This window comes from Nicrophorus vespilloides, unplaced genomic scaffold (assembly GCF_001412225.1).
Source record: "Nicrophorus vespilloides isolate i.1.1-1 unplaced genomic scaffold, Nicve_v1.0, whole genome shotgun sequence".
Classification (NCBI taxonomy): Eukaryota; Metazoa; Arthropoda; class Insecta; order Coleoptera; family Silphidae; genus Nicrophorus; species Nicrophorus vespilloides.
The window spans coordinates 22175-45297 of NW_017096641.1; the positions used below are offsets into that span (position 1 = coordinate 22175).

General features: G+C 36.0%; 5 protein-coding genes across 14 annotated transcripts in view; 3 read left to right on the plus strand and 2 right to left on the minus strand.

The window, feature by feature from the left end:
- The first annotated feature begins 139 nt into the window (after nt 1-139).
- LOC108557686 (stress response protein NST1-like) lies at nt 140-3464 on the plus strand. Its single transcript, XM_017914317.1, has 5 exons — nt 140-370; nt 705-1211; nt 1270-1471; nt 1902-3185; nt 3240-3464. Exons 1-5 carry the CDS (start codon nt 278-280, stop codon nt 3425-3427), a joined length of 2274 nt encoding a protein of 757 aa, XP_017769806.1. The 5' UTR covers nt 140-277; the 3' UTR covers nt 3428-3464.
- Nucleotides 3465-5131: 1667 nt separating this feature from the next.
- Nucleotides 5132-8358, minus strand: LOC108557687 (leucine-rich repeat-containing protein 1). 3 transcript variants are annotated; one of them, XM_017914318.1, is made up of 7 exons: nt 8139-8358; nt 7896-8045; nt 7405-7836; nt 6919-7339; nt 6665-6864; nt 5544-6524; nt 5132-5470 (listed from the first exon to the last, which is right to left on the minus strand). In XM_017914318.1, exons 1-7 carry the CDS (start codon nt 8139-8141, stop codon nt 5294-5296), a joined length of 2364 nt encoding a protein of 787 aa, XP_017769807.1. In that variant the 5' UTR covers nt 8142-8358; the 3' UTR covers nt 5132-5293. The 3 variants fall into 3 exon arrangements, with proteins under 3 accessions (XP_017769807.1, XP_017769808.1, XP_017769809.1); XM_017914320.1 differs by having other exon boundaries at nt 5364-5470; nt 5756-6524; XM_017914319.1 differs by having other exon boundaries at nt 7896-8358.
- Nucleotides 8359-8910: 552 nt separating this feature from the next.
- LOC108557673 (retinol dehydrogenase 13-like) lies at nt 8911-10689 on the plus strand. Its single transcript, XM_017914287.1, has 4 exons — nt 8911-9130; nt 9616-9978; nt 10037-10159; nt 10207-10689. Exons 1-4 carry the CDS (start codon nt 9010-9012, stop codon nt 10542-10544), a joined length of 945 nt encoding a protein of 314 aa, XP_017769776.1. The 5' UTR covers nt 8911-9009; the 3' UTR covers nt 10545-10689.
- A 1718-nt stretch (nt 10690-12407) lies between these two features.
- LOC108557676 lies at nt 12408-13523 on the plus strand. 2 transcript variants are annotated; one of them, XM_017914291.1, is made up of 5 exons: nt 12408-12457; nt 12529-12603; nt 12655-12812; nt 12866-13243; nt 13303-13523. In XM_017914291.1, exons 2-5 carry the CDS (start codon nt 12533-12535, stop codon nt 13416-13418), a joined length of 723 nt encoding a protein of 240 aa, XP_017769780.1. In that variant the 5' UTR covers nt 12408-12457; nt 12529-12532; the 3' UTR covers nt 13419-13523. The 2 variants fall into 2 exon arrangements, with proteins under 2 accessions (XP_017769780.1, XP_017769779.1); XM_017914290.1 differs by having other exon boundaries at nt 12413-12603.
- A 234-nt stretch (nt 13524-13757) lies between these two features.
- The window catches only part of LOC108557683 (aryl hydrocarbon receptor nuclear translocator homolog), a 28821-nt gene continuing 19455 nt past the window's right edge, over nt 13758-23123 (minus strand). For 6 of the 7 annotated variants that reach the window (XM_017914311.1, XM_017914310.1, XM_017914307.1 and 3 more), the window contains 6 exons: nt 18967-19127; nt 15874-16194; nt 15622-15816; nt 15209-15508; nt 14851-15138; nt 13758-14795 (listed from right to left, as the gene is read on the minus strand). In XM_017914311.1, coding sequence (XP_017769800.1) covers nt 14311-14795; nt 14851-15138; nt 15209-15508; nt 15622-15816; nt 15874-16194; nt 18967-19127 — 1750 coding nt within the window. In that variant the 3' untranslated portion in view covers nt 13758-14310. The remainder of the gene's footprint in view (nt 14796-14850; nt 15139-15208; nt 15509-15621; nt 15817-15873; nt 16195-18966; nt 19128-23123) is intronic. The other variant, XM_017914306.1, reaches the window with a different exon arrangement.

Sequence of the window (23123 nt, forward strand, 5' to 3'; positions counted from 1 at the left end):
ACAAACCTGTAACTGCAAGATTTCTTAGAAATAAGTTAAAAATTTAAGAAGATTGTAAAGTTGGAAAGAGCGACATCTGCAGTAGAGGGTTAAATGTTGCAAATCTTGCTGTGCAAGCTAGATTGCGCATGTCAATTCAATGATTTTGATAGAGACTTTGAGGTTATAAACAATGACAGCAAACATAAAATAGTCTCATACACACATAGGTATATATCAGTATATATGGTTTGTGATATTCGAGGTGACCCGCATTGATGCATTGATACACTTGGAGATGAGCGTTTGCGACGTACCTTTGTGCACCAGTGTATCAATTGGAGTGTCGAACGGCGCAATGAGTGCCTCCAAAGGAGTATCTCGTTCTAGCGTAAGTTTAATAATTGCTCCCACATACCACTGTCAAATCAAGTCATATCAGTACTATACCAAAACCAAACAACCCCATCAGCACTTTCATCCATTTGCATTCTATTGCGCGAATGCCCTATGCTAGTACATACAAATTCTAATGGGAGAAAAAGAAACGAATTATTTGTCACAGCAAACAATTGATAACATTCCCAGTATTTATAGGAAATAATAATAATAATAAAAAAAAAAATGCAAGGATAAAGGTTCTTTGTTCTTGCCTCTGATAAGAACTATTTTAATTGCAGTTTAATGTTGATAAAATAAAAAAGTTGTTTATTTATTATTTTTAGAATGTTAATGAAACCAGGGATAGACTGCGAATCCGTTTGCACCAGAGAAAGCTTCATGCATCCACTGCTCAGAAGAGCATTGAGAAATACCCTTTTAATCCTGACATCACATACAGTGTCCAGAGTGGCCCATTGGCCAAACCAAAAACAGAAAAGGCTGAGAATCTCCAGCCTAAAGTGGTGAAGACAAGCACAAATACTCCCCTCCTCCTAGAAGACAACTTAAAAATTACTAAAATGATGAAAAACCTTGATATCTGTATGCCAAAAGTTAAGACAACCACCAAGAAAGGTGAAACAAAAGAGCAAACGGTTGATACAAAGGTTCAGAAGGATAAAGAGAATAACTCCAATATTCAGCAAGTGGCTACAGCACCTCCAGCTTCAAATCAACAGCATAATATATACAAAACTGATATTGATGAGTTGATTAAGTTCATTGAAGGAAAGGACTACGAGATTGCACAGAAGAAGGCAGCCAAAAAGGCTAGACAGAAGGAAAAGAAGGTAAGAGAATTGGTTGTAGTAAATATCTTTTGAGTAAAATACATTCTATTACATCTAGGATGAGGAGAATCGCAAGCGTAAAGCTGAAGAAGATAGGAAACGCAAGGCGGAGCTTTTACGTCTTTTGGAAGAGAAACGCAAGGAGGAGGAACGTCTTAAAGCAGAACAGGCTGCAAAAGATGCCGCCATCAAAAAGGCCAACAAGAAGAAGCTTCAGCAACAACTAAAACAGCAGCAGCAGCAACAGGCTAAGAAACATGGTAATAATTTCATATATTTTTATTGCATCCCAATTTTCATAATCAATTTAATTTATACATTCTTATATGACAGATAATTTCATGTAAATTATGATCAATAGATTTTCTTTTAAATATAAAAGTAATATAATACATATATTGTAACCATCACCATACTTATATGTAATTAGAGTTAGATTTGCTTCGCATCTACAGATACTAATGTGTGATATTGTAGTGAAATACTATCTTATTCCTATTTCATAAATTCGGAATTATTCACGTACTCATTTAATTATTACTTGAAGCATAACTGAAATGTGCTAAAATAATTTAGTTTCACATCGGTAGATGCGAAGCGAATAAATTGATTATTTTAGGAAATATAAGGGATGTTTGGGTTTTTTACAGCAAGTAATTTTTTTTTATTATTAATGTGCATTTTACTTAGAATCTAAAACCAAGAAAAAGAAGAAGTCTGTGCCGGTGGCCCCTCCAGAACCGGAACTCCTCGAGGAAACCATCCCTGCTATGGTTACAATCAAGAGGATTGTGGAGAACAACAATTGCCCTCCTACAGTGACCATCACCCTGAAGGGATCTACTCCAGATCAGGACAAGCTGCTTTACACTTTGGTGAATGGTCACAACAATCGTAATGCAGAAAAAACAGTAGAGCCTCCAGTTCCGAAGAAGGATGAATCAAAGACGGCTTCGTCGAAGAAGAAGAAGAAGAAAAAGAAGAAGGAAGCCGAGAAGGCTAAGACGATGTTACAAACGAAGTCTACCGAGAAGGAGGAAACCGTGACTATGAGCGAAATGAAGGTGACGCTCTCCGTGGACAGGAGTTTCCGGAAGGAATTAGAGGCCAAGGGAATACACAAAGTCGAGACGACCAAACGCACCATCATCCAGGAGGTGCCGAAACTCAGCTGCGACAAATCCAAGATGAGAGAGACTTTGATCGATATACCGTCTCTGAAGTTACCACCGGGAATCACAATAACCAAAGTCAACGGTCCGCTAGCAGCAAGAAAAACTCCAAATGTGCAATCAACAGCGGAATATAACGGCGTTCCAGTAAGCAAGTCCGGAGTAATCGTTGTCGACACCGAAAAACTAATCCAACAGTCGAGCGGAAAGAAGACCAAGAAGAAGAAGAAGAAGTCCCAGGAGCAGCAGCAGCAGCAAATGCGACAGGATAATTGCAACAACCGATGTAATCGCAGGAACGAGCCCATTGACGAAGCGGACATGGTGACTTTGAAGAATCCTATTTTTCAAAAGCTACAGAATAAAATCGTGAACAAACCGCCGGACGCTGTCCCGCCAATAATCGACATGAACGAGCAGGCAACGATCTCGAAGGGCGCAAACGGTATGGTGACAATTCGCAGGCCTCGGCCGATGACCCTTCAAAATGAATCTCCCATTTCGGATTTTTTAAAACCGGTTATACATTCGAGCGGTATTGAAACAAAATCAACCCTGTCGGATGATCGTAAGATCATCCGTCCGCCAAGCCCTAGGGCTACTCACGCGACCAACCACTATGATTATGAATTGAGTCGACTCAGCGCCCAAAACATTCTCTGGGGCCTACCGGGTATTCAAATCACTAAAGTAAATAAAAATGGTAATTTCACTGAGTTTACCGATCATTCTGAGCAAGCTGCTGACGTTTCTATTATTCGTACCGGAGGGTTTAATTTAGATAAAGATGATTGGCCCTACGGTAAGTTTAACTTAGCTTAAAGAGCCGTCTCGATTTTTAATCATTTATTTTTAGACAGTGTTTTCACACCCAAAGATATTTTAGAAGATGACTTAGATGCCTATGAGCGCGAGCTCGAGGCTTTCAAACGTTTTTGCCAACAGTCTGTACCTCCGAAACGTAAAGAGAAAGTTGCTCATTTACATGTTAATGATATTGTACTCATGAAGAAAGAAATTTCAAGTAACACACTCTTAAATTAATATCTATTAAATGTTGCATTTGATGTTAAAAAATATATATATATCTCTCGATGTTTATATATATATATATACATTATATATACTATAGCTATATATAAATTTCACACTACAGATACGAAACACATTGGGAAATCATATACACACTCCAGATACTTCATGTCATTACTAAATCCGTAGTTTCACTTAGAAAATCGCAACATAACTAAATGTATTGAAAATGGTAATTACTTATGGCTCTTAAATGTCTCCTCAGAACTAACTTCTCTTTAAGTTTCATAGCAAAAGAAAAACTTGTGACTTAACGATATTCATTTGTCTTAAGTTTATAGCTGTTTATTTTGACTTGTATAAATATTTATAAGCCAATAAATGTTCTTTATTTTTTAATTCTATTTAACATTTGAAATAACTGTGATCCTTAAACGTATTATATGTTTATAGTGGGCGGAGCTAACAGCTCTACAAGGGCGTCGTGCACGGTTTACTTAAAATGGGGTTGGCCTCAACGTTGAAATTGTTTTAACATGCAGGACGAAAGTTGCATTACTTTAATGAATTTATGTTTTTTTTGTAAGCATATCGATACAATTTGATATATGTTAGTAAATATTAAACATACGTTTATATACAATGTAAATCTATTCTATATATAAAAAGGAAACAAACAAAAAAAAACAACTAAAGTGAAATATATATATAACACATATTTTTTAAATTTATACTTTATATAGAGTGAAAGCGGTCTGTCTGGAAAATAGTGGGTGGAGCTTAATTAGTTAAACCGCCCATAAATTATTACTCTTAATATTGTTTAACTCTTGATGTATAATACATGTTAGATGTCGACAAACCCTATACTACATTTATGTGTTAGAAATAATATATACGAAAGTGTGTATAATGCAATGAAAACAAAAACATGTAAATGGCTCTATAATTTTTTTCGTTAATAAATAAACTAAAGCATATAATAAAATTGTTACTAAATTTCAAAATATTCCCATTCAATTTATTTACATTCCGTAAACGCAATAGGTTTACTATTGCGGTATTTAAAACCTTCAAATTTCGTTTTCTACGACAGCGAATTATTTTCAAAATAAATTTGCTTTGTATTTTTTTTAAGACTTTTATTATATTTTTCTCACACTTTACAAAAATATTAAATGATGGTAATATAACAATTGTCAGTAAGAAGAACAAATGTTTGATTATTTTGTACATAAAAATTTGGTATACCCTTATACAAATTTGAGGTAAATAATAGAAGTAAATACATGTATGTATATTTTGGCATATAAAATGTTATATTTTAAGAGAGAAATATAAAAAGATACGCGGTTAGCGACCTTATGTACATAGAGGATATTACCAATATATGTGGTATATATAATTATAATCAAGTCTTTCAGTTTGAATATAACGTTTTGTGCGCAGAGTTTTTTTTATCTACTCCAACAGGTTACTAAACTTAAGTCTAAATTTACTTTCAAGTTGTTGAAGTCAGTTATGGCAGGAATTTTCATATTATTTTTGTACAATAATGTACTTACATGTCTAAAAACCAAAAGAGTTAAAAAATAAACAACAACCTGTACATCTAGGAGAAAATATTATATGTATATATATATAAAGATATATTTATAAATATTAAATAAATAATATGATTATTAATATTACTTTTTTTTTGTTTCTTTCCTTATTTCTCATTTAAATCACAGCCTTAAATATAAATATGAACAAAAGAATATTGCAAGTTAAAACCTATGAACACAAGTACGTAATAAAATATAGTCACAAAATAAATGAAATAACAATGTTTTTGTTTGTTAATGGAAAGATGGTGATGATGTTGTAACTTATAAACTAGTATCGCGTTATGTAAAATGATTCAGTTTCTGGACCTTGTATCAAAACAGTCTTGTATGCTTGCCAGGGCTCCATCTTGGTCAAATCGATTTTGTCCAGCATTAAAATCTTGTCGCCGGGGAAGAGTTTTTGGAAAGCATTTCCGTTCTCGTCGACCTTACTCACAAAGACGCCCTGAAAAGAGAAGAAAAAAAAAACATCGGTTTAATTGGTTTGTAAGCAGATGCGAACAGTTTGGAACATTTACGTTTTCATTGTACGTGACTGTGAAGCCCAGAACGTAGCAGCAAGGCGTCAAAACCACCAACATTTTTTTTGCCACCCGCTGCTCGTTTACATTATGCAAATACTTCTTGTCGGCATACATTTTCTCATAGTTCTCATTCGGCCCATACGAATCATCGTCGATGTACCGTTTGTTCAGATCACGCAAGAAGAAGTTGTCTACATCGGATTTACCTTTCGTGTACATAGAGACCGGCTGCGCTATGGAAATGTTCTGCGAAACCTTTTGCAAATCCTGCGTGAATTTCTTCGGTTTCTCGATCGGGCTATCTTCCATCCGCTTCTCCGCATATTCCGGATGTATGTCCTCTATCTTGTTGAAGTACTTCGCGTTCTTTGAGTAGGCAGCGGCTATGTGATATGGCGGCGGCTGCTTTGCTGTTACCATCAAACATTTCTCCTGCAGCTCTAAACTGAGCTTCGACTGTTCTGATCCTTCCAAACTGTTCTTGTCATTGAATGAGTAGTAATCCATATTAGGATCGATCACAGCATTTTTGTTCACATTGTAGAAGTCGTTCTCATAATTCGGTACAGCATCCGGTAAGAAGTCCGTCTGAGTGCCGTAATTCTTTAAATCGTTAAATTCCCCGTTGATCTCGTTCTTCATCACTTTGGCTTCCTTGATCAACGACTGCCCGGGGTCCATCCGCAAATTCAGAGACGGCTGGGCGTTTCCCTCGCGATTCTTACGCAACTGATTATTCAGAGATCGCTGGAACCTCTGGAAGTCTTTAGGGTAAGGCGTAGGAGCCCTGTTCAACTTCGGCAACATCTCGCGAGGTAAACCTGGCTCCGAAAAGGCTATATGCCTCTTAGGTAACGACACTGCTTCGTTTGGTGATACTTTATGCATGTCCTGGTTTGTAATGTGTATTTGAGGCAACAGGAAACACGTTAATACTAATTGACCATGATCTAATTGCTCCGTTTGTAATGGAATCTATAAACAAATGTTAATCAGTAATCAATAACTAAAACGGAATATTTCATGCTAGATTTAACAACTATCATATGAGTTTTAACCATTTTTTAAATCTATATGATAATTAAAGATAACACTTTTTTGGTTGGTCTGCTTACTAATGGATGGCTTTGGTTCTGTGTCAACCACAGTGCTCGTAGAAGCGGAAGATTTGCTATAGGAATCGGTAGAAATTCCAATTTGTTGCCAATTAATCCAAGCGAAGTTAAGCTTTGTAGATGTCCAATTTCGTCGGGTAATCGCTTCAGCATATTGTTGTGCAAATTTAGAATAGTCAGTGAGACGCAACTTCCTATTTCTGAAACACAGGTAGTATTAGCAAAGAATTTCCCAAGAACACAATTTCTCTTACCAGATGGTAAAAATGTAAGGAAATTATGTGATGCTATGAAATAATTCAATTTCCTTAAAAACCCAAAAGAATTTGGTATAATGGAAATCTGATTATTTTGAACATCAAGTTCCTCCAAACTTTCCAAATCCCCAATACAATAAGGTAAAGACTCAAGGCAGTTAAAATCTAATTTCAGTGTTTGCAGTACCTTCATTCCTTCCAACACAGGAGGGAAATCTTTTATAAGGTTGTGGCTTAGTATTAGACTCGTGAGTTTTGTACAGCGTCCAATCTCGCTTGGCACAGTCTCAATATCGTTTTTGGAAGCATCAAAGTCTTGCAGTTCCAGTAGGTTGCCAATACCAAGGATTATGGATGTAATGCAATTCCCATTTAACCAAAGCTCCTTCAGGTTTACCATACTAGCAATAACCTCTGGCTTAAAACAAATGAATAAAAAAACTATAGATTTCTATAACTTTAATTTTAATTTATAATAATTACCATATCTGTGAAATCATTATTGCTTAGATCTAAACGCACCAACGCGTTAAGTCGTCTTAAAGACTTTGGCAGGGCAGATAGATTGTTATCCCTCAGTTCAAGTATCTTCAAATTATTCAATCTACCAAAATTGGCTGGTAAAAATTCAATATAAGTATCATTTAGATATAGTTCTTGAAGATTCACCAAACTGGTTAAACCTTCTGGTAGCTTATCTAATGTGTTTGAGCTCATATCAAGAACAGTCAGTTTTTGGCACCGATGTATGTTCACTGGAATATTAGAATGCTTCAAGCAATTGCGGCTGATGTTCAGTGTTTGCAAATTAACCAATTTAGAGACTAAGGTTGGCACTAATTGAATTTCATTATCACTTATATCTAAGTACCTCAGCTCTTCACATTGAAATAATGTTCTTGGCAATTCAACAATCTGTAAATATTTATCCAATTATATTGAAAATTCAAAGCTAGCATTAATTGTTCAAGTACCTTATTTCCATCGAGGTATAGGTTCTCCAGGGTTCGTTCAAAGTTGAAAACCTCTGGAGGCACCTCTGATATTGAAGTCCGGCTGAAATCCAGAGTCTTGACATTTTCAATGGTTTTCTGCTTGCATGCAAAGCAGCTCAACCAATTCATCTTAATATTGGACGCAGGTCAAAACACAAACATAACCATCAATTAACAACATCCTTTAAGCACCAACACTTTTCATATGGTAACAATAGTTACCATAGGTTGGAGTCTGACGATACAGCCTCCGCAGATCTAGATGCTATTTAGAGAAACCGCATCCACTAAGCACAAACGTCGAAACCTATTCAAAACATATTCACAGTACGAGTAGGATGTTTCTGTATTTCACTCCCTCTGGCATGCATAAACAACAGAAGAGCTTTCATGAATCAATCGCCAATCTCTGTCGAGTGCATTTTGGGAGTGGAAAAACCCATGCAACCCATGTTACATACTTACATCTCAGGTTACATCAACATTATTCTAACATCATATAATTTAATGTAAATTAACTAAGTTATAGAAGCAATGTAGTAGTCATAATTGTAAGAAAATGCTGTGATTAGAAGTAAATAACGTTTGCTTTGATAAATGATTTTAGAGTTTTCAAAAATTTAAAATTTAACAGTTTTTAATTTTGTTGTTTTTGTTTGTATTTGCTCCATCTGTTGGATCCAAATTTATATAAATACGCGTTATTCAAAAGTTTTTAAAAACCAATCTAAAAGTCAATTAAATTATATTCAATTTCAAAAAGTTTATTTAATTAGTTAAATGTTTATTGATTTGAATTGAATAACAGTTTAAAAATGATGTTTGCTCTATAATTTAATTCATGTCAATGTAAACATAGTTTTTTTAAAAAAATGATTTACAAACAATCTACTAGAGTTGTACTATATTTGTATATATATGCGATTATATACAAGTATATATTTTTGGCTCGTTGAACGAAGTGGGAGAATGTAAGATAACGCTATATGTTTTGCTTCACTTGTACGCGTTTCAGTCTGTCCTAGGTTGTGGAGACAATCAGTAGTCCTCGATTATCTAATTAATCCTTTTAAAGAAAATTTCTATCCTTTATATGATGGGTCTCTTTAATGCCAAATGTGCATCGACGGCTAGATTAGACGGGAAAACCGCCGTTATAACTGGATGTAACACAGGAATTGGTAAAATAACAGCAAGGGACCTATACCAAAGAGGTGAGAACATCGCAATAATATTTTTTGCCTATACGGAATAAAAATACAAATCGTAGCTGACCCCATTAACTACCGTTATTGATTCTTAGAGCTTAAATTATTCAGAACCGTAGGTAGTAATGTTCTATTATTTCATGTTTCTAATGACAACAGCGCTTCATGATTGATTTATTTCATTTTCAAAGTAAATTATATCGCATCAGCGTGTAATATTGATATTTAAAATATCTCGCAAACATATGAATAGATGCATTCAAATACACAATAGATGCATAAAAGATTATTATTTATTAAAATTGATTCTTATTCAATGTCAGCTGTAGGTAAAACCTCATCCTTGAAAAGCATTAGTGCATTTCAGTTGAGACCAAACAAACAAACAAACAAATATGTATTCATTTCAAGGACATTCGCTCGCAAAAACATAATCAGATTTCCAACAAACAAATGTATTCAAGTTACCAATCTCAAACATTGTTATGCAGGTGCGAAAGTGATCATGGCTTGCAGAAACTTGGAGAAGGCTAAGGAGGCAATGGAGGAGATCAAACAGGAATGCAAAGGACAAGAAAACTTGGGCAACTTAAGTGTGATCCCATTGGACCTGAGCAGTTTGAAGTCGGTTAGGGATATTGCGTTGCAATTGAACGAAGAGGAGAAAAAGATTGATTTGCTTATCAACAATGCGGGAGTTATGATGTGTCCTTTGGAGCGTACAGCGGACGGCTTCGAAATGCAAATTGGGACTAACCATTTTGGCCATTTCCTATTGACCATGCTGTTGCTACCGAAAATAATAAAATCGGCGCCAGCTAGGATAGTCAATGTTTCCTCTTTAGCACACATGAGTAACATTCACATCGTATTTGAAATGCGAATAATTTAATTATATAAAACATATTGCAGATGGCAAACTGGACCTTGATGATATAAATTGGGAAAAGCGCAGTTACAGCGCGATAGGCGCCTATGGACAAAGCAAATTGTGTAACATACTCTTCACCAGACAGCTAGCTCTGAAATTAAAAGGTTCTATTTCGAAGATAAAGCAACTAGTAGTAACTGTATTGTTTTAGAATCCGGGATTACTGGTGTTACTGTTTACAGTTTGCATCCAGGCGTAATCAACACGGAATTGACTAGACATTTGGATTCTACTTATTTCCAAGGGTTGACTCGCATGTTCAAAGCTGTTGGAGGATGGTTCATGAAGACCCCTGAACAAGGTGCACAGACAACCATACATTGTGCAGTTAGCGAGGAGGCAGGAAAAGAAACTGGTTTGTATTACGCTGAATGTAAACCCACTTCTAGTACTTCAGCTGCAGAAAATATGGAAGATGCGAAAAAGCTGTGGATTGAAAGTTTAAAGATTGTCAATCTTCCTGAAAACTTTGATCCTTTTACTATATAATCAATGTAATTATTATCTGTTTAAAAACAGTCTCAAGTAGATTGTTTTTATTTACAAAACCACTGACAAAACCAATTATTTTTATCTATGCATTGCTTTAAGGTATTATGTCTGCTGTATGATAATAAATTTAGCTATTGAATTACTTCTTATTTTTTTTCAATTTATATTTTTAATGCTTTCTGTTACCATTACAAAATCCATCCTTGGATTTTTGCTCAATGAATTTGAACATTTAATCTAGGAAGCATTGATCCACGATAGAATATTTGTATCATGATCTTGACAATAGTTTAAAGATTGTCAATCTTTTTGAAAACTTTGACCTTTTTATTTGCGCAGTGGCGATATTGTAACCAATGAGGTCTATCCGAGGTGCGATTATTGCCAGTTGACATTTTTAATTGTTATCTATATTACATGAGATTGTTTTTATTTATAAAGCCAGTGATAAAAACAATTATCAAAGTATAATGTTTGTTGTATGATAATAGATTAAACTTTTTAATTATTTCTTATATTTTTAATTCTTTCTGCTACAATTACAAAATCCATCCTTTGATTTTTGCCCAGTTAATTTAAATATAATGGAACCTCGCTTAACGAACACCCTACATAACGAGCATTTCTAAGAGCTGCAGAAATTGAAAAAAATGAATAGGATTTTCTTCACAATCGCTTTTTCGTTGAGATGCGACGTTTTCACGTTTTTTCTTAATTACACGAAAATTACGTAACTTTTGTTGCGTTTCATGATTGCGTTTCATGATTTTTGAAACAAAATTTCGTAACGTTCGTTACGTAACAGGGAAGAGACGATTTTTGCAATTTTTTTCTGTATTTCGTGAGTTTCTCGACAATCCCTTAAGATAATTACATAATCTGTTCTGTTCTGTTCTGATACCTCCATTCAATAATAAAGCACCATACTAGGCATAAAACAGTAAATAAATACACGGTACAAACAAACGAACAGAGCATATAAACAAGCAAATTAAAAATATAATAATAAAAAGGTGAATGGACTATTAAAGATGTTTATAGACAATTACACGAAGTCAACCTGATAATTTACAAGAAATATATGACAAAAAAAATAAAATTAAAAAATAAAATAATAATAATTATTACATGATCGACCAGACAATTTAAAGCATTTTCGCGCTATCGTCGGGTCGCCTGCTACGAAATTGAGAAAAAAAATATGATTTCTTCAAAATCGCTCTTTCGTTGAGATTCGACGAGTTTCACGTTTTTTTCTTAAAAACACGAAAATTACGTAACTTTTGTTGCATTTCATGATTGCGTAAGATGGACAACTTTTTATAAAACAAAATTTACGTACTGTTTCTTTTCAGTATTTCGTGAATTTCTCGATAACCCCTTAAAATAATTACATTATCGACAAAGGATAAAAATAACCATAGATATGAAAAGCAAAATCATTAAAAAACGAGACCAAGTTATATTTTTTTCATCTGGCATGGAACGTATTATCCTATTTTAAATTAGTATAGGAAAAGTTGTTTCACTATACGAGAATTTGACTATACAAGTAAAAATACGAAAATTTTTGAAAGGATTATGTTCGTTAAGCGAGGTTTCACTGTATTTGAATCATAGATGCATTGATCCATGATACAATAATATTGGTATCATGACCTTAACCAATGAATGAATTTTAACGGAAATTCAAATATAAAATAATTAGATATATTGCCATTAAGCATTAATTGCGGTAAAAAGTGCGAAAAACATCATACAAATTTACATATTTGTATGATTCCTATTAGAACCCAAAAGCATACAAGAAAATTGGTGACCTAACGCCATCTATATTAACAATTATTATATAAGAATTGACAGATTTGTGCAATTCAATTGACCATTGTATCTGCTGTATATTCAACAAAGTCTGTTTATTTACCAATATTTCTTTCTTATAAATTATGTATCTATAAAACTAAAAGGATTTGAATTTTAGAAAAATGGGGGTTGTAAGAGAGAGGAGAGTTGTTTGTCAGGCACCAAGTATCCCTTCAAATCCGGAATCTGTACAGTAACTATAGTTTTCTTAGTTTATTTATACCATATTTAATCAAATTTAAAGTTCTGGTTATACCACCCAAGATTCGGAAGATGAGGGACTGCAAAGTGAACAGATCAGACATAGACAACCTCTAAGGACCTCCAGAGGTCTTAATATAAATTTCAATGTAAGTCTGCGTAGGCATGCTGGACAACGAAGAGTCAGAAGAGCTTTAAATAGTGTGTAAACCTAACAAAATGCAAAACATGTATTATATTTGCTTGTATTCCAGTTAAGTTTTTAGAGACATTGAAGGAAGAGGATGAATCGGATAACATATTGAATGGCAATAAATCGAAGTTTCAATTGCTCATGGAAATCACAAATGATCCTATTGAATTTTTGAATGATTATGAAGAGAATAGTTGCGTTATTTCTACAAGCAACTGGGTTAATAATAACCCTTACATGAATATTCCTAAAAAAATAAGGGTAGCTATTGCTAGCAAAAAGGATTTCAGATATGACCTGTTGAAATCCATTGAGTTAGTACTCACAACATTTATTTACACACATCCACCTTTACTCAAATATTACCATTTTCCTAAGAACTGCTATGAACGATTTTTAGTACACGCAATTGCCAAATATAATGGACTTCAGTCAGAAAGTATGTTATTCTTATTTTAAATGTTGGTTAAAATTATTTATTAATAATTGTTAATTTAGCAATTACAGTGGACTCAGGTATGGCTGTTAAAGTTTATAGGAGAGAGGAAGAATTACTGCCACAAAAGCAACTTTTATGTGACTACCTTCATCAAATGAAAAGTATTAACCAATAATGTGTAATATTTTTAAACTTGTTTAATATAGATACTTTTACTTGTAAATTTTCTTTGTATTCTTAAGAAGTGATTTCAATAGTTTAGTGTTTTTAATATATAACACTTTAATGTACAGTAATGTAAATTTTAAAATTTAATAAACTTAATCAGAAATTAAAGAGTAAAATACTTACAATTGTTTCAATATTTCCTGAAAATTAAATCACCAGACAATATGCCGCTTCCTGAATACTACGTATTGTACCACAATATATTGATTACTTATTATGCTTTTATTAGCAAAATATTTTAATAATTACGTGTATAAAAAAATACAAATTTTATACTTTATCTATTTTAGCAATATTTTTGTAGTCGCAACCAAAAATTTAGATGATGTACAGTAGCGCTCCAGTTGAAAACTCACGGATTTTGTTGTTTTCCATATGGAGCGCTCAAAATGAATAAAATTAATTTGATTTTCTAGAAAACTAATCAATCAATGCTAAAATCTTCGGTATTCGGTGTAGAGTATTTTCAATTCTTAATAGGTTAAGTGCCAAGTAACAATAGTCAATTACATAAAAATAATTCCACATTGCATTAAAATAGGTTTACATTTTTTTTATGTCAAGGATACAAGGATTTACTTTCCTCAAGTTGTGTTATCGGTATTCTTTTGTTTATTATTTATGATTGTATATTTTGTAGATGTAAATAATATGCCAATAAAGATTCAATCAATAATTATAATGATTCTGCGGAAGTGACTGAATGTTGGTCAGAAACCCAAGTTGTATTTTTATAATTAATTATTAATAATTGATTTAATGAAAGACACAAAAACAATTTGAAAATAAAAATAAAAATTAATTAAAGAAATTAGCTGTTTCAAAGAAAATACATAAAGCTACTCGAATGTCGTGTTGAACATGTTCAGGTCTTCAAAGGATGCGGTGCCGCTCTGGTCCAACATCTGGAGCATATCGGAGAGCTCGTGCGGTTGAGACTGTGGGGGTGGGCCCGAACCACTGGATCCTGGACCACCTGAGTCGGATCCTTGACTGGATCCCTGCCAGGTCCATTGATAAGCACTAGGTGCGGTGGTTGCCCGCGCTCCGCCGCTGAGCTGAGTATAAGTAGGTCCCGGTGACCTGGGGCTAGACTGATTGTACTGATAGCCCTCCGGTGCGGATTGAGGTTGGCGAAGACTCCAAGCGGCCGCAGCAGGAGTAGGACTGGTAGTAGTACCTTTAGCTAAACGTCCTAAAACACCAGCACTGCTACTACTAGCACTAGTTTGTGACGGTGATCCGTAAGCAATCGGGGAAGCCGTCGTTTCATAATTACTATACACATTCTGACCACTGCTCGGTCTCGGAACTTGCTGAGGCGCTAAAAGCAATCAAGTGTAAAACATTGATTTCGATAGTTTAGTAGTAGTACTTACTCTGTATGTGCGTTGATGGAATCATATGAGAGTAAATTCCCGTGTCTCGCCTCTGCAAACTATAATCTAAACCTGGTTGCTGGTATGGGACTTGCTCTGCAGGCTCTGCTGGCGCTTCAGTGCCGGAATGCAACGATTTCGCCGTCGAATTTGTACATACGATGTATTCAACATCATCAGTGTAAGGATTCAGGAAAGCGTACGCGGAGGTACGCAGCCATACGTATTCCCTATTTTTGGCTCGGAATCTGTACATGACTGATAGCACTTGACCCTTCAATTTCAACACTGAAACGATAAGAACAATACGTTAGTAAGGTAACAACTACAAAATTGTGCGTTAATTAATAAACGGAACCTTGTTCAAAGCTATCTTTCATGTGGCTCTGATCTTCGGGATGGAAGAACTCGAAGCAACTTTTTCCTAATAATTCTGGCGGAGAATATCCTAACAGCCCTATAACACGTTGGTCCACAAAACTGAATTTACCATCCATCGAATGGCGAGATATGAATTCCGCGGTGCTATTTGAACCTGAAAGTTCATTGGTGTTGGGTGTCGAAGTGACCTGCAGACGACCGATGGCCACCAAGCAACAGTGTGAAGAATGCAGATCGTCCTCTGACTGCCTGTCCAGCTGGACGCCTGTGAACATATCTGATATTTTCTCCTCTTAAAATCGGTCCTGGGCAATTGTCGTATAATTAAAATTGAACCTTATTTTCATAGAAAATTATAAGACAAAACCATAGCGGAAGGCTAACTCTTACCAGTCGGAGGCCAGTTCTTAATATAACCGGTGCAATGAACGACGGCATAATTCTGACCATCCCTACCAGGTCCTAAACTATTTCGTTGTTTTAATCGATTCAAATGACCTACAGCCATGTTCTCGGCGGCGATGTTCCCCACCTTCATGCGGCATATAAATCCTCTCCTCGAACCCATGCACATTCGCATTGAAGCTAAAAGAAATCACATCATAAGCAATACGAAAATCTTTGAATGATAAACCAACTTACACTGGTGTCCTTCCTTCTTCACAGTACCAGTTTTGAGATCAAGTATCCTGCCGGTATTTTGAGGTTCCTGTGTTGATAACTGCTCTCGAACTTTCTCTTGATCTTCTGGATGGATGTTATCGTAGATACACGAGCCGTACCAATCGCTCTGCGAATAATTCAATACAGGCGCTACAGAATCCGAGACGTAGATCACACGGCCGGTATCACAGCTGACTACAAACAGGAATCCATCGGCCGCCTCCAAGATCAGATGCTTGAGTTCCTGATCCGTCAAAAAGGATGGTTTGTATGATCCATCCGTGCTCGTATTACCAGTACCTAACAAGTACAAAAGTTTTGTTAACTCCTAAGTATAAAACATTAATCATATTGCAAAAGTCACGTTTTCCATTTGATAAGCGACCGAGAGCCGCAAATATTAAGTAAATACATATAAAAAAAAGGAAAAACAATCGGGAATATATAATCCAAGGAATGTTTTTGAATTTGAGAGAACGTGTACGGAGACGCAGAATAAATGCTCGAAAGGCAAGGAATAAAATAAGAACCGTAGGATAAATATGTGTGTATGCGGTATAAAATAAAAATAGCTAAAAAGAAAGTGAATCGTTGGTATTTGAATGTGTTCGATTCCGTGAAGCAGCGGCAGCGGTTTAATATGATATTCCGTTCGGCCATTTTGAATATTTGTAATGAACAAATGATGCATACAAATAAGTAAACAATAGTTTGTACGTCCGCTCGGACTATGCCATTGTCGATATTGAATATTAAGTGGCCAATAATTTATTCAAACATTCGAAATCATTTGCAAAATACAGCGCGACGCTCAATTCGCAGAACGGACGGGTGAAAATTGGAGAGAAAACGGCCTCAGGTCTCTTCATCTCCGCAACGAACTCTTCAACTTTTCTTCCTTCGAACCATAAAAAAAAAATGCAAAACAAAAACATATTTCGCTTCTCTTGCTAACGATCCAATTATCCAATTTTCCCTTCAATCACAGCATGTCAAAAGAAATTGCAATCTTAAAAAAAAATATTTCGAACAATTCTGCATTTATCTTTTATAAGCTGAGCTGCGTACATGTGTATGTATGTTTTTTTTTCCGCTCCGGTGTTATTTAAACCACTTGTAATTTGCACAAGACGTTTGGCACGTAGAGATAAGAATTGTTATCATTCGATGTATACTTTGTATCGATACAATACTCCATTAATGTATACGGAATATATGTTTTTGGATAAGTGTTGCAATGGAAATTCAGATACATTTTCTTATATAAACAGGCGAGCAAAAATATACTTCTTGGTCCGGCTGCAACTTAACAACCTAAAGCTATATGTAATTACATTCAAGTATAAACAATCCTGGAACACTTTTAAACGCGGCTAGGGAGACGGCTGGGAAAAGTTTTATATTATAAATGGTTGACGTGTGACGGAGAGAAAAAGAGGGACGGAGTGAAGTCGGACTTCGCTCTTTGGTGGCTTCAATTTGTTCAACATTCGACCGTCTATCCTTCTTTATACTTAGCGTTCACTGTTGTATTATATATATTTTTTTTTGGTATGGGAGGTAAATTGAATCTTCATGTCGAAGAATGGTTAAGTTACAATTTGGGGGCCGGACGGGACTCGCATACAAATCGACATTAATGCCAGGAACATTTTCTTTTCCACAGAGGCTATTGTACTTTTAATATTTGAAACTGATTTTCATGCAAGCGACACGTTTGTCCATCCGGCACCAGCTTTTATTATATATATATATAAATTTATATATAAAACAGATATATACAGGGTGTGTGCTAGAGAGAACCAAAGCATTTGAAAACTCGGATTTGATAACAGTATATTTGTTTGCCGCACTTTGGAAAGGCGGAGAACAAGTAGCGTATTATTCGGTCACGACATTGCCGCTAAATTTTTTTTTCATACTCAAAACATCGTTTTTTTTTATATATATTTTCCTACTACGTTGTCCTTATTTTTGCTTTTTTATTTTTTTTCTATTTCAGTTTATATGTGCTTTGTTTTATTTCTTTAGTTTTATTTTTCGCTGTTCTTGTGTGCCTTCTCTCCATTGCTCCCCGCCGTCCAGTCCCTTTTCCATTTTGTAATATATTAATATTTCAACATATAAGCCAGCACATTGTCATGGAAAGGCCATAACTCAAAATGGTCGTTTTAGTGGTTATTGTTTTGTTGCATAAATACGCTATGTACACAATAATGGTGGTCTCTCCACTAGTAGCTCGCTTGGTACCTGGAAACTACGAAGATATTATCTCGTTAGTTATGGGCCATGGGATAGCAACTCGACGAAACGTACGATTAATGTTGTTATTATTTAAATAAAATCAACAACTATTTCTTTCCGCGCGCACATTCCCAACATCTCGCACACGGCCGTGTAGTAAATTTTGTCTGTATGTGCAACTCTTCAAAATTTTCATTCTATAAAACAGCGGATTCCAAACATCTAGTTTACATATGCATTTTTTTTTAAATTCAGTTAATATATTAAAGATTCCGAGAAAATCACTGAAATGTTATTTTTCAACTTTGAATGCGAAACTTTTCATTATTTATTTGAATATTCCGAATTCAATCTATTATTAGTAGTAATGATAGAAAAAGGCATGGGTTTAGAAATGTAGTTTAGTAAAAACTTATCATTACCGATAGTTTGGTTCTTTCAAATATGCCCGAAGGAAGTAAGTCAAGGTGAAATTATTATGGCTGAAGAAAGAGACAAAATAATTTTAAGTGAATTATAATAACGAATTAAATATTTGTATTTTCATTTTGGCTTTTTGAGAAAAGTATGGAAGATGTGAGGATAAGATTGTAATATGGTGTCATATGTTAAAGTCTCGCTCCAGGTGTTCTCTCCCAGTTGGTTTAGGTCAGGTTGTTATTTCAGATGCGCCTCAACTATGGTAGAGATTAATATGGCACGCTGGGTTCACGCTGTTTAAATCATAACTGTTGTGTAAATTACGATTGTGGAACAAAATGCTCGCGGCTGATGGGAAAGAGGTCCGAGTCTGAAATAGAGAAAAAGGAAAAGTGCGATGGTACTTACCTCGAAGGGCCTTCATGTGGGCTACGGCCATCCTCAGGATCGTTAGTTTGTCCGGTTTTCGGGCCAGAGCACTGCAAGTCGGTACCATGTCGGACAGCTCAGTGATGTACGCTGTCATCTTGTTCCTCCTCCGCCGTTCAATCTCGCAATGATTCTCCCTACTGTAAGTCGGAAGCAAAGCCATTGGTAATTACAAAAAATATGACAAGTTGGTGTACACAACTATCAACGACAACTGATGGATGATCTGCGAAAGTGGCGTGTCAACTTTTGAACAGATTCCAGGCGTATTTAGAAATTGGCGGAAATTTTATTAACTTTCAGCTAGATTGGAATGGTCTGAAGTTTATGTGCTCTGCGGAATAGGGCAGGTGCAGGACTTGTCCCGATGTAGCGAGATTGCCGGTGTCTCAAGTGAACGTTTTACGAGTCCGTCGCCAACTAAATTATACAGACAGTATATAAAACAAACTTGAACTCAATCGATACTCTCTCGATCCGCACATACGTACTTACTACACACACAAAGGGCCAAATCCCTTGAGTAAGTTTTTTTTTTCTTTTTCGACATTTCCTTCTTGTTTTCGGGGGGACGGCAGTTTATAATTGCATTCCGTATCGAGGGGAATTAGTTCAAATCGTGGAAGGATAATAAGAACTAGTAGATATCAGGTTCGGAGCCGGCCCGACCAATTGCTGGGCTATTATGTGCCTCTGTAATCTCTATTACGGCCATTAGTTGGTCGACCGGCCGTTCGGTCCCACGTCCAGTAACCGAGATAATCATTATTATTTAGCATGCCGTCAATTATTGATTATTTACCACAATCATGTTACGGACCGGACCCGATTCGACCGACGTCGAAAACCCTCTGATCATCCTTCATCTCTGAGCATTCCGCAATTCGATCATCCCTCGATTAACATTTCAATACCGCATTTACTTAAATATACAATGCCATCCCTTGTTGTCCGCTGATCGCCCCGTCCGCTAATCCCACCTCTTTATCCCACTCAAGCAAGCGCATCACCTAATCCCTCATTATACCTCCCCTAAAGGATTCAAAAGCTATAAGTACACAACGACACGCTGACAGCACCATTGTATATCTATGGGAAAATTATATTAGCACCATAGCAAAATCAACACACAATTACTTACAAACTATTATGTAAGAACAACATGAACTCAGCCAACATAAATTGAATAAACTTTCCTGATGAATATCATTATTATAAAGTATGAAAATTTAAGAATCTCTAAGCTGAGTTACTTAATAAACTAAAAATAGAATTGATCTATTATCCTTAAAAATTGTTTTTTTTAGAAAATACAAGACTAAATACAAAAAAGAGTAAACTTGTCCATAGTTGTCCATAGTTGTTTGTTTTTCTATAGAAGATTTTCAATTATTTCTGAAATGAGTCATAAGCCATCAACGAAGATGACACCTCGTCAGAGACGTATAGTTGACGGATGCCACCCGAGGTGGTTTGCGAAAAGCTAATTGGTTTCCAGCAATTGTCGGTCCAAAAGTGAAAGCGCCTCGTCAATAATTCGTACTTGGGATCTCTGACGTGCGTGCGAGAAACTCAGAGCACGAAGGGTTGAAACATCCTTTCGGGTTTTATAACAGTTCGCCGCCTATCTTCGCGTTACGAAATACCTTCTCTCGCCAATCGCCACTTACTGCTGCGGCGCGAGAGTTATGCAAGCCATTTGTTGTACGTATATGTGTATAGATAGGTATGTGTGTGTATAAGTGTTGTTGCGTTGCGTAATCGGGCGAAAACCGACGGGGAGCGTGCGATGGTCTATCCTTCGAAATGTTATAAATAATTATATTAAAACATATACGGTAAACCTTGAATCTGATTCCAGCGCATTTTACTTTAATTCGTACCGCCACATTTCGAAAAATATTCAAAGAAAAATACTAAATAATTTTGTTCCTTTAAAAACACGCATTAGGAATATATTTTGCTATAAACCAAATTCGAATGATGTGATAATTTTATGCCAAACCATATAGAAAAACCTAAAGTCCGTTTTTCATTTCATTTGCAAAGTTACTCAATTTGTGCAAGATTGATTTTTCGAGGCGATGGAAAATTGTGGTTCGATTTCCCACGATTGAATTGAATGGTTTTTTCTTGACGCTGGCCGGTTTTCGGTGAGGAGTAATGATGGGTTGCAGGCGAACGAAGGAGACGAGAAGTAGTAAAAAAAAAATATGAAGATAAAATAAAGATGATGAGTAATTGGTGATTGTGTTGATCCACGTGTTGTCGGTGTGACCTTCGGAAAGAAAATGTAATTACGATTCTAGGAGATGTAGAAAGAGCGAAATGATGATGATGATGATGACGGTGATGGCGAAGAATAAGAAAAAGTTGCACTGGATGTTTTGGGATTTACGGATGGAGAGGTCATAGCCTGGGGGTACGCCAGGGTCAGTAGATCAGAATCCATTGAAATTATTGAAAGTACATTGTCGAGAGTGGTGGAAAGGAGTAGAGTGGAAGAGAGCCAAGCGGGAGCGAGGGAGACGGAAAGTTGTGCCCCGCTGGAGGCGTGCCGCCTGAAGATGGTAAAATATGGGTTCGGTATGTTCAAATACGTATGTAACCTTTCTTAGCATATTGCGGAGCGCGCGGATTGCGACACTAGGAAATGAGAGGATGATCGGCGCGCGAGGTGGATGAGGTGGATGGAGGTGCATGAGCTGCGGCATGGCATAGCATAGCATGGTAAGATGAGGTGAAGAGAGGTGAGGCAAGGCGAACTGAGCTGAGTTGAGCTGAGAAGGGAGAGCACCTCAGCAGCGTGGGAACTGCAGGCCGCCGGTCGCCTCCCCCGCGGCTAGTCACGACTGCTCGAGAACACGATGCGATGCTCCCTTTTAATATATACGTCCCATCGACGACCTCCGCCATCGCGTCTTTGCTCCCAGTCTCCACGGTAAATCAGAGACCAGGTCTCCTCTCCTCATCGCGTGCCTCGTTATCCTCTCAAATTGACTTAGGAAACCGGAAACTAAAGAACCATCAAATTTTGAGCCAACTTCACCGCAGCTGTCTAATCTTTAAACCCACCTAGATTTGACAACTCAAAAAACAACCTCAATTAAATGACAGTATTCATTCAAATTACGTTCTTAATCAATCATTTACACTACTCTCACAAAATTACCTCTATTTCATCTCTATGCAACTGAGGTTTAGTTAGAGATAGGTTTACTAGTTCTTAATTTTGAAAAGTTTTCATTCGAGTATAATTGGCATTTCGTTTCTAATATTTATTAAGTGATAACAATGTATGTTTCTTTTTCTTTCAATTTCTATGTCCACTGTCTTAAGGAAAGAAGACAACATCATTATTCTTTCTCTCTGTGGACGACCGTAAAAGCGGCTCCAATTTTCAAGCGATAAACTCATTTTTATTGCGCGCTGCTTTCGAATTAGTTTAATCCGAAGACGGGGGCTTTGGAACTCCGAAAACTAGGTAAACCTCGAATCCCGTCGGCGCCAGTAATTGCATTATCTTGGTACATGCATCCATACTTCTGCGCTCGTCAAATTTAACAGCACTTTATGACCGCGACACACATGATTTCCAAACATTCGCAACATTGTTCTTCATTTCTTCACTGCTTTCCCGGAGCGGAAACGGAAGACCGCTCATTTGGATTAATTAAGACGCGCACGGGATGTAAACAATACTGTTATGACTTTTCGTACCATTACCCATGTAGTTTAATTAAACAAATCTTGTAGTGTTTTCCCCCTTCAACTTCCACCCTACTCCAACTACATTACGTCCGATATACGCAACAAACCATTAAATACAGTAATTTCCAATCAACAATTGTGGACAGATTTTATTTAATCATCTACAATATGCGTGACATGGGACATAAGTCATGGTTAGGTCTATCAATTATTGTTAGATATTTCTGAAACTGAACTAGTAGCTGCAATTACACACTGCAATGCTTACACAATAGAATTGCATATTATTATGGATGTCCACGCGTATGAAATGTAGTTGAATTGAGGAGGCTAGGCTCTTCCATTTCAGGCCAAATAAACACACTCTGAAATGGACAGAGTCATATTGTTCATATTTTGAAATACTATACATAAACCCTAAAAGA

Coding starts and splice junctions, on each gene's coding strand:
- LOC108557687 (XM_017914318.1), bottom strand. Junction 7,340..7,404: donor ATAATGATTTCACAGATATG/GTAATTATTATA, acceptor ATTTGTTTTAAG/CCAGAGGTTATTGCTAGTAT. Junction 6,865..6,918: donor CCTTACATTTTTACCATCTG/GTAAGAGAAATT, acceptor CCTGTGTTTCAG/AAATAGGAAGTTGCGTCTCA.
- LOC108557673 (XM_017914287.1), top strand. CDS start 9,010: ATGATGGGTCTCTTTAATGCCAAATGTGCATCGACGGCTAGATTAGAC. Junction 9,979..10,036: donor TTCCTCTTTAGCACACATGA/GTAACATTCACA, acceptor AACATATTGCAG/ATGGCAAACTGGACCTTGAT. Junction 10,160..10,206: donor GCTAGCTCTGAAATTAAAAG/GTTCTATTTCGA, acceptor GTATTGTTTTAG/AATCCGGGATTACTGGTGTT.
- LOC108557676 (XM_017914291.1), top strand. CDS start 12,533: ATGGGGGTTGTAAGAGAGAGGAGAGTTGTTTGTCAGGCACCAAGTATC. Junction 12,813..12,865: donor AGTCAGAAGAGCTTTAAATA/GTGTGTAAACCT, acceptor CTTGTATTCCAG/TTAAGTTTTTAGAGACATTG. Junction 13,244..13,302: donor TAATGGACTTCAGTCAGAAA/GTATGTTATTCT, acceptor TTGTTAATTTAG/CAATTACAGTGGACTCAGGT.
- LOC108557686 (XM_017914317.1), top strand. CDS start 278: ATGAGCGTTTGCGACGTACCTTTGTGCACCAGTGTATCAATTGGAGTG. Junction 371..704: donor AAGGAGTATCTCGTTCTAGC/GTAAGTTTAATA, acceptor TATTATTTTTAG/AATGTTAATGAAACCAGGGA. Junction 1,212..1,269: donor CTAGACAGAAGGAAAAGAAG/GTAAGAGAATTG, acceptor TATTACATCTAG/GATGAGGAGAATCGCAAGCG.